The 10,933-nt window shown below is 30.4% G+C and overlaps 1 protein-coding gene across 4 annotated transcripts in view; it reads right to left on the minus strand.

Annotated features, from left to right (window-relative positions):
• Nucleotides 1–1,412: 1,412 nt before the first annotated feature.
• Nucleotides 1,413–10,933, minus strand: part of LOC117103816 (synaptotagmin-14-like) — a 17,062-nt gene continuing 7,541 nt past the window's right edge. The window contains exons 3-5 of one of the 4 annotated variants that reach the window (XM_033244437.1): nt 9,856–10,020; nt 4,875–5,045; nt 1,413–4,436 (exon numbers count right to left, since the gene is read on the minus strand). In XM_033244437.1, coding sequence (XP_033100328.1) covers nt 4,924–5,045; nt 9,856–10,020 — 287 coding nt within the window. In that variant the 3' untranslated portion in view covers nt 1,413–4,436; nt 4,875–4,923. Of the gene's footprint in view, nt 4,437–4,874; nt 5,046–5,809; nt 5,844–5,915; nt 5,928–9,855; nt 10,021–10,933 lie in introns of all 4 variants that reach the window. The other 3 variants (XM_033244440.1, XM_033244438.1, XM_033244439.1) reach the window with 3 other exon arrangements.

Here is a 10,933-nt window from a genome sequence, read left to right on the forward strand (position 1 = left end):
TCATTTGTATCAAAAGAATTCCTATATCCTCTCTTAACTCAGGGTTACCAAAATCCACTCACACATATGTCCATCAGTCACACATTCAAATTTTCTGAAATTGTTAACCATGACTCAACACCAAGTGGCAAACCATCTGAGATATTTGGTACTAAACACAGATGAATTTACTACAGGCACTAAGGCACCGTACAGCTTAATAGTTAACAATAATTAAATCTAATTTAAGTTAAGTTAATTATGTACATAGCAAGGTTTGATATTACACCACAAACCAATGAGTGATATATATTAAATATTTAATTATGTCAACATTTATGCTATATTGTGTTATTTTTACCATTGCTTTAGTTAATTATTTCCTAATAATTGATTGGTATAATTAATATCATATTGATTTGATTAAACACCCGCTTTGAATGAACAAACCTGAAATAAACGCCCCTTCATTTGGATAAATGCCTCCCTCAAATAAATGCTCCAAGGCATTTATTGTTAATTTTTGATGGACCTTCCCCTTAACCTCGCCCATTGGATTGTTGCTAAGTTCCCACAAAAAGAACACCGTAAGCCTACGTAAACATGTGCGTTTGTGATAATAATATTAATAATAATAATAACAACAATATAATAATAATAATAATAATAATAATAATAATAATAATAATAATAATAATAATAATAATGGTAGTATAGTAGTAGTATTTACTATTATTGTGATGATAATGATGATAAGTATGAATTATTTTTATGTATTTTTATGTGCAATAGACAGGTTTTACCCAGCAAAAAAATTCTTCTTTTGGAGTTAAAAAAAAGTTTTTCTGATTCTGATTTTGACTCTCTGATTCTGACAAAATGTAGAAGTATTCTTGATTCTGTTCTGATTTGTTAGTTGTTAAGTTTGATTGACAATCTGATTAAGGTCCATTAATCCTAGATTATTTTTTCCTAAAATTTTTACCATGTGTTATCCAGACTTTAAAGCTAATATCATGTAGTCATGCATAATATCTGTGTTGAAGGTACTCTGGTTAAAGCTGAACCCATTTCGGAAAGCTAAACATTGTGTAATTATGGTTAATTGAAAAACTAAGAAAACTGAGTGCCAACTCAGTTAAACCCAGCATATTTTTATCAACAGACAGAGTATAAATAATGCCTATTATCATGATTATTGATATTATAAATTAGGCCTAATAATCACAAGTAAATTTCATATGAAGAGTATGTAAATTGTAAAGGAGGCCCTCTGGGATATACAACTGAAAATTTGGGTGAGTAGCAATGGTAAGTAGTATCATGGTATGATGTGGTAGGGCCTCATCCCTCTTTAGACCCAAAGTCAGTCTATATATAAGAATAATCTGGCTTAAACACATATCACATCTCAAGCATAAAGAATAAGACAATTTCTGAAGGTAATAATAATAATAATCCACAATTTATTTATTATGATTAAGAATTAACATACAAATTGCAATAATAATCAACCTTCAGAAGTCCTGATGCATACACATACTGTACATGATTAAGTATGGAAAAAAACCGAAAATTTAATATTCATCATTGCATTGAAAAGATATATTTTAGAAGGAAAAATTATATCCAAAAATATACTACTAAAACTATATATTGATATTATTGATTTTTACCTCCCAGTATAATGTCAAAATCCTTGCCATGGGTAATGAACCACAAAAATACTTTGTATTTGAATATATTTTGACACTAACTAAGATAAGGTGTAAATATCAATACAAATATTGATTCATCCATCCACCATAACATTGTTAATCACTACCACAACTACACCAAAACAAATTCATGTATTATACTTATATGTTATATGAAATTCAGAAAACCTTCAAATAGATATTGATGGATATAAGAATATGAATACAATTGTATTCAATATTTGCAGATGTATATACTTATATTATAATAACAAAAAAAAATAAATCCTGTAGATGTTATAAATCAAAAAATGAAAATTACTATTCAACAACTTACTATTTATAAAAAAAATCTTTTGGAAAGATATGAAATATATTTAATTGATTTATATATTTGATATTATGGAAATTTCACCACATAATATTTCTACCATATATTTTCTAACAGCAATCAAAATGGAGTAAATTATGTAATACATTATTTAGGTTGCAATAATTTCTCTAATAATATTTTGACACTTATAATTCAAGACTCATAATCACCAGTTGTTAGACACATGGATATTGATATATTTAAATTATCAATTACATAGCTCTAGGGCCATGGGAGTGGTTGGTGCATCGCTTTTAGTTCAGGCTTCTAACCTTGAGATTGATGATTCAATTCCCAACCTTTGTTCAAGGCACTTTTTAATGTTTGGTTCACTCCACACAGAATTGTAAATAGGTACCTGGTAAAATATAGAATTTAATGGTTTGGTCCACTGTGCAACAACTTTCAGCAAAGCACACAGAAAGGGGAGAGAGAACAGCCTGCTCGTTATGTGTGTTAATGTATATCAAAGATCTTATAATTACAAGATAGAGTTTTTTGTGACTTGCGCATAACAAATAGAAGCGTTGATGGTCAGTAAAAAGAAGCATACAAAGTAATCATTTTTGAGAGGGCATCCTAGATTTTATCAGTGTTGTTACGCAGAAATTGCGAGATGCACTATCTTTAGTTAACGATCATTGATGTCAAAGTTGAAAAATAATCACTTTTGCGAGAGGGTGCCCTATACTACGTTATTACAGAATGTTCATGCACAAATCATACAGAACACTATATTGTTTTTTAAGATCTTTAACGTATATTATGCAGATACGCAGATATGGGAGGGCGCCCGCTGCCATCTTGATTTGCTTTATGCACCTCCACTATATATTTCTCAGTTTGTTTCCAACACAATCGATAGTGCAAATGCTTCTATTCACTATGAATTTGCAGCCACAGGCTTAGCCTGCGAGTAGTCCGGTCGTCTTTTGGACGGCCTACAATTATTTAGGACGGCCACTTTTACCGTGACGGCTTGGACGGCTTGGTCTAATCAGCTTGGCCTAGCCTAATTGGGCCTGGTCTACCTTTAGCAAATTCTTTATATTCTTCAAATCTATCGAATGTTATACAGTATTAAACTAAAGCAAAATCAAATTTAAGTTTGATAAAAGCAACATTTATTGATTGAATGTACGTTGTTTTCGTACCAATATCTGGTGGGGATTGCCAAAGATGGGCATGGCCCGCCTATTGGCTCAGTACCACGCCCACTGGCTTCAATTTTGGACAGCCTATTTCGTTTTTCTGGCTAAACCCCTGTTTGCAGCAGACATTTCACTAACAACATATTGGTGCTGGCACACTTCATGGTGACTACCATGATATAACTACCATATTTTAATGAAAGACCATGCTCCGATTTCCCTTGCTCGCTACAGTAGGACTTGAAATATTCCCCAAAGAGTGGAGGATTGCTGCACTTATTTTGCAAGTTTGTCAAAATTTTTCCAATGGCCAAGAGCATTGGCACATTATTCGGACTCTCACTATATATACATAAAAAATGACAATTAATACTATTTTTACTTCCAGCTTTACAGTACAGTATGTCTGTTAAATGTTCTTGAATTATGAAAACTATGTTGAATCAAATGCAGGCATATTTTTTGTATACAAAAGTATTTATAATTTTTAGTTTTAATAATATTGCATAATAACAATGAATTCATTCATAGTTTTGAAGTACATATATACAACCCTATCAAAATTCTTGCTAAAATAAACTTTATCATTATAAACAACAACTGTGCTGAAAATTCTAGGAACTACATGGTAAACTGGCGACTGCCTAGCTGACCACAGAAGTTGGTCTTCAAATCTTTCAGAGTGCTAACTATATGAAATGCCTTTTGGCTTTTTCCGTAATTTGCTGCCAAAATTGCAGAAACTTGTGAACGCAGGTGCAATTAAGTTTTGATTGGCTATTAAGCAGCCTCATTTCATTGCCTTATTACCGACATTTTAGAGACAAGGTAAACGTTACTTAAATATTATTACCCAACATGCATCTCAATGGATCCGCCTATTTGTTACCTCCATTTATGTAAGAAGTACAATATTTATCCCATATGTTACTACTTGATGAACATAAAGAATCATTAAATAACGCATGACTTATAAATATATTACTAATTAATAGTGTTCAAATATTATATTTTTACTTTTAAAAATGTTATATTTAAACATTATATATTTTTGCTTCTCCATTTAATGATAGCTTTCCACTCGATCATCACAATACCTATTTTTAAGAAACACAACATTTTATAAATATTTTTCTCTTCTGGATAATTTATACTCTTGTTTTTCTGGCATTCTTCAATGATGATGATGATGATAAACCATGTAATTGCTTGTCTTCTATTGTTCAAATAGTTAATCTGCAAAAACAAAATATAGCATTTAATGGGATGCTTTAAATTCTTTTCTTATTAATACATCCCAAATTCAAATTCTGAATATATTGTTTTTGTTATAGTTTATAGAGAATTTTTAACTACAAAGAGAAAGAATAAAAACTATATCATAAGATTCAGAGGTAACATATCAAGTATACTGTAGCTTGTCTGTAATCTAAAAACTACACAAAAATAAAATATTATGGTTTATATAAATTATACAAATAAATAGTATATTGATGCTTATGTGCTATTTGTTACTTTAATGGCATTCAACATGAAACATACTATAAGCTACAAAAAAGTTAGGTTCCTGACACATTCTGTGGAAATCAACCAAAGCAGATGTGTATATAAAGAAAAAGAAAAGGAAAAAAAAAAAAAGTAAAATAACCAAACTACTCTAGAAACAGTACTTACATTAAATTCATGCAAAAATGTTGAAAAACGTGATGATGCTCTACAAATGCTACAAAAAATTGTGCGTATTCTTCATCAGAACTCCCAAATACTCATGCATTCCACGCGAAATGTCAAACATGTTCCACCACGTGCAGAAAGGAAACAAAAGGTGCAAAAAGCATATCTGTTCTTTGAAAGCAAAATGGAAAAAAAAACTGTCGAGATTATGTTGGTGAATTTGACTTTGAGCATTAATTGTATTCAGTTATTAGAAGAAGAATTGGATTGGGCATATCCTAAGAAGAGGGGTTATTGAAAGAAGTCATAGGCAGTGGTAGTGTCAGCAAGGTTGAAAGGTTAAATTCAACACCCTGTCATCAGAAGCCAATTTGCCAATCTTAAATTATGTTATTGTGATTATCATTAATCCCTAATATAGTGGTCTAATCAAAAGCATAATTTTATGACTTCTTAAACCATAAAATCTCTCCCCATAAAACCCACCAGATGCCAGTGGAGAAGTCAGCCTGCATAAAACTAAATAGGGAGATTGGTAAAATACAGTTCATATTTCTACAAGTTGAACATTTTTAAAATGATATATAACTTTGTTTGAAAATGTAATTTTACATCAGTATTTTTTTTGTTTATTTGATAGTTCAACACACTACAGAAAAGATTTTTCAAGAATTTCTGAAAGGATAAAGTTGATGACTATGTCATAAATCAAAGCTTCTTTATTAATGTAAAAAAAAAAAAAAACATTTATTTTGATAAAAACTTAAATAAATAATATATTTGAATAAATATAAGAATATTTTTTTTAATATAATCTAGATGTTTATTGCAAAGCTTAAAAATATTTAAATCTTTTTTCCCCACCCAAGATTACACAAAATCGGATGAAAAATACCAAACCACTAATAACACAAATTAATATAGCAAATATATACCATATAGTAGTCTAGTTCCATTTGTAAAATTAAACTTGTATAAATATTTAGGGAAAAAAACAGAAAATTCATTGGATTAAAAATAAAGAAAAGAAAGACAACTCACATGTAAACACATCTGGTAAGAAATATTTGAAATAAAAATAGTTATCATCCTATGTTAATATAGTAGATACACTGAATTTAATGACAAGATACATAATATGTATATTTTTATTTCATTTTATTTTATTTTATTTTATTTTATTCCTTTCAGCCAGAACCACAAAAAAAAAACAAAATCAAAAAAGAAAGAGGAGGGCAGAGGAGGGCTGTGGAGAGGCAAAAGTGGTACAAAAACTACTATCACCGGATATGGTGTGCCCCTCCAGCTCCCAATTCAATATTATTAACTAATATAAATATTAATTTTATCAAAAATATATAAATATATAAATAATAAAAAAAATTAAAAACATTTGGAGAAAAAACAATTAACAATCCCATGAACAAAATTGTCTAAAATAATGTTTAATTTTCCCTTTGAACGTGCCCCAGCTGTCACAAACAAAAGAATCTTTAATATCAATAGGTAAATTATTCCATATTTTCATGAAACGGCCTGGAATGCTGTACTTAGCAGAATCTGTATTAGCCAGTAAATGGATAAAAAAGAGTTTATTGACACGATAACTACTGATTTCAATGTTATCGAAATCATTGTTGTTAAATTCAGTGTATCTACTATTAAAAGATGGAATGTAAAAAGCATTGTTGAAAGAGCAGGCAAAGAGAAGTGATTGAGATGGGAGGGAAAAGAATTAATAGCATAAATGGTTTGTTTTTATACAGATATAGTTGCTCATAAAAATGTAAAAGTATTATATAAAATGTTGCGAATTATGACAATCTGACAGCTCCAATGTTGCAGCTATTGGTGCAATAGACACTTATCAAAGTCCATATACACATAAACAACCGAGTTATCCTTAATATTCAGGTAGACAATGACTTATTATTAGGAAAATAGTAAATCATATCAAGCCATATTCATACATTTTAATGATAAAAAACATTTAGAATACAGTGAAAACAAGAACCTAAAAAAACAAGCTATTTGCCTGCTGCATTTGGATATACTGTATCAATTTGTTAGATACCACCATTACTTGACTACCTGAAAGTTAAGTACCAGCAGACCTTTTGTAATTCAACTGACCGGTATATATGGTGCAGGGATGTGGGTGGTGCTTTTTGTCTTTGGTAGGTTTTAGGTACATGGTCATTTTAGTTTCTTTCTTTCGAGCATCTTGAGCATCAATGTTTTGCAGTGGACATGGTTTGTAAGTCTCTTTGTATTTGTTATTAATATTTTTATTACCATTTATCATTCATTCAAAACCCAATTGGACTGCTAAAAAGTATAACAAGTTCACTGTGTGAGAGCTCTTGTTTTTTTGTGCACTATTATATCAGTGCACAAAAGCGCCATATCAAAAAGAAAATACGGTATAGATAGCGCACAGAATGGCAAAAAATTACATAAAAGGTCAAATCAGTCAATGACCGGCCATGTGCTTTTTACTTTATATTTGTAAAATATATTTCAATCAACCATATGTTGCTCTTTGTTATTTCTCACATTTGTTTTTATTTATGTAGCCTGGAGTGTTGTTTGTTCATATTCAGCAGCTTGCATTCAAGGGTTTGATTTTTTACATATCAAATCTCCCTTAAACCAAAACTATGAATAATGTTAAAATTCCACATAAATATTTACATCCTGTTTGTAAAATGAGGTTTTATGAGATGAATTTCCACAATGTGTGAAATTCAACATAAGGTACAAATTGCATTTTTATGATGTAAATTCTAAGTGCAGCCAGTAATCATATTGTTTTGGTTAACCTTTAAAAGATCGTTCATGAATATTCAATTCCTGGTGCTTACTTTGAATTTTAATGCAAATGTATTATCTATTTGGCTATATGGTCATACAAGTAGGCCTAGTTGGCAATCAAATCTTCAATAGTTTGGCCAACTATCTTAAAAGTGTTTACTTCTGGTATAACTTTATACATTTCTTTTTTTGTCAGTAGCAGAATAGTTACCTTAGTAATCTAGTGCATTACTATTTATGTTTTCAGTATGTATTCATTTGTTCTGTTTTTATTTGATATTTATTATTATTTAAAATACAATAATATTTTCAGTTGATAATAGGTTGGAATATATATCTGTATTTGCTTATTAAAGGTAAAGGTAGAAGAATAACCATAACTTGCAGCTTCATTGTGCTTAATTTTGTATGGGCGTGGTCCGTGACTATTCCACCAACCGAACCCTGGAAAGGAGCGGCTGCCTTACCGCTCGGCCACTCGACTTGCCAAATTTTGTATGGGTCGAACCTCTCCTGGTGAGAGTGTTCCTCTATAAATCTTACATCTTCAGTTATGTCTCTTATTATTGTACCTGTTACAAAAATAATTAAAACTTCATTTGGAAAAAAAAAAAATTGAAGTACTAGAAAAATAAAAAAGGCAATTTAAAACAAAATGAGAAAAAAAAGTTCAGATATTTGCTGCTGTTTTTTTCTTTTCGATCCTTAAGCTTTCTCTGATTTTTATTCGATCCTTCTTCAGAAATAATTGCAACTCTGAACAATGTGATTGAAAGTGAAAGCTCACAATCTATACAGGTTAAACTTTGAGGAAAATATTATTTAATCTATTCTACAAGAGACAAAAATGGTATGCAAACTTCACTACTAATATTAAACTAAATATGCTTCAGTATTAATGATTATTAGAACAATCTAACAGATTAGATTAATAATATATATTAGTTCTCCTTTGCAATTAATGTTTGCCTTCGGTTAGTCTCCTAAATAAATTATTTTCACATTACCTGGTGCATACATCAAGGACCCTGAAGCTTTATAACGAATACTTTTAAAACCAGAACCTGTAAAATTCACATATAACATAAGAAGCCAATAATATAACATACAGTAACAACACTAACAACATCAATAACATTAACAATAATAATAATTATAATAGTGATCAATAGTATTAATTAATATTTAGGACAAAACAATTTTCTTGGAACACATATTTGTCATGGAACAAACTGATAGTGTCAAACCTAAAAGTTTTGCCTGGTTTGTATTACTTGAGAAAGACCTCTAGATTTCTATCACATGACCAATAATCCCTTAAAATTGTCTAACGAAGAACCTGTATCTATGTATAAGATTTTTCATAACTTCTTCCTTTTTTTTTAAATTTTCTTATCTGCCTAGATGTTTTGGGCAAAACCTTATTGCTGAAAAAGAAAACAATTTTTTTTCCTTTTTTTTTTCCTACCCTCCTCTGACTGATTAAGTTTGTTAAACAAGTATAATAAAAGTTTTGCCTAATAGGTATTTATAGATAATTACTCTTTTCCTCTACAGGGGGTCAAGTTACAGATTGTAAGTAGGAATCTGGGGATCCTTTATAAAAAAGAGGAAGCCTATGGCCTTCTACATGCTATAAACAATTATTCCTCAAATGGATATTATTATTTTTTCATTAACCTTTATATCTATTTTTCATCCAACTGTCCATAGGACAAATTTTCTTGGCTGTCACCCTACTCGGCACCACTGTGAATAGAAACAAATTGTCCACAAAGTCCCAAGAGCATCTTTTCTTTGTTTGATAAATGATTATTTATTAGATCTACAGAGTTATACTTTACCTATTTCAATAAATAAAGAAACAGAAAGCACAACATATCAAAAGGTTTACTAAAGCAAAGGTAAACATGTTTCATTAATTTATGATCAGTCTGGTTTTTGATAATGGCAGGCATGTTTGGATGCGATAATGATGTCATGCATGTATAGATGTGGCAATGAAGAACTCTGTAAATGTTAAAATGTTACATGATGAAAAAAACAAATTTTCTCGAAAACATGCAAGACTGTAAGACTGTGAGAACCGTTACATTGAACAAGTCACAATAATTAATAAAATAATGAACACAAAAACATTCGCTGTTAGAACAAAAGAGAGACTTACTTTCAGAGGGCGCACGAGATGCAGCTGCTACAGACTTCTTTTTATAACCGCTTACGCTAGGCTGACGCGAAAGTCGACCGATACTCAAGGACTGCTGGTATTTTAATAACATCTCATCATCACTGTCTGATGATGATTCATCTTCATCGTAACCATAACTTCCCTCTATGAAAAAAAATTAAAAGAAATAAGCTGTGAAATTAGGCATCAATTAATTACTACCAAAGTTTTATATTGGACCCAATAAAAGGTACATCCACCACAAATCAATCTTTTTTATAAGAATACTTTTTTCTTCATATCTAATATTACTTTAATATTATGGAATTAAGTTGTATTTTTGAGATTTTCATGAGTTCATTTCTTTCACAATAACAATACAATCAATGAAAATGCAATCATGGAAAATGTCAACAATGGGCACAGTCAATATCTCCAACAAATGCTTCTCTCGACTGAATGCTACCTTCAATAAAGGCGATGAACTTGTGACTATAATTGCCTTTTTTATTTGCACATGAAAACATAAAATGAAGTTCCTAAAACTACTGTATGGCTTTGATTCCCAACCTAATTATTTTAAGGTACTCCGAAAATCAATAGTGTTTACACATAAATAAGCACTGATTTGAGTTGTACGCGGTGGTATGTGACTATTAATGTGATCAATTCTATATAGCATACATATATTTGAGCTATATCATTGAACCATGGATGGAAGAAACAGTTAATTAAACTAAAATAATAAAAATAATAATGTAGCTCAGTTCAATTTTATTTAACTACAGAGGCCAAGATCAATACAGGGTTGTTTGCATGGACCCATGCATAATATAAAGTCATATGAATCATCTTAAATATGATAGCAGTCCAGAAATCTGAGACTGAAAAAGTTATATTCACATGAAGTAGGCTGTCAAGGCGTCTCGCGAGAGGTCACAGGTTCGAGTCCCGCTAGAGGCATTTTATTACACAATTTCTTTATTCATTTATTTACAGGACTACATTCGTTGAGAGCTATGCTACACGATGTATTATTATGTCCTTATTCGAACACTGTATTTACCTTTCGTTGATT

This window comes from Anneissia japonica, unplaced genomic scaffold (genome assembly GCF_011630105.1).
Source record: "Anneissia japonica isolate Jap-2015-1 unplaced genomic scaffold, ASM1163010v1 scaffold232_len381862_cov165, whole genome shotgun sequence".
NCBI classification, from domain to species: Eukaryota; Metazoa; Echinodermata; class Crinoidea; order Comatulida; family Comatulidae; genus Anneissia; species Anneissia japonica.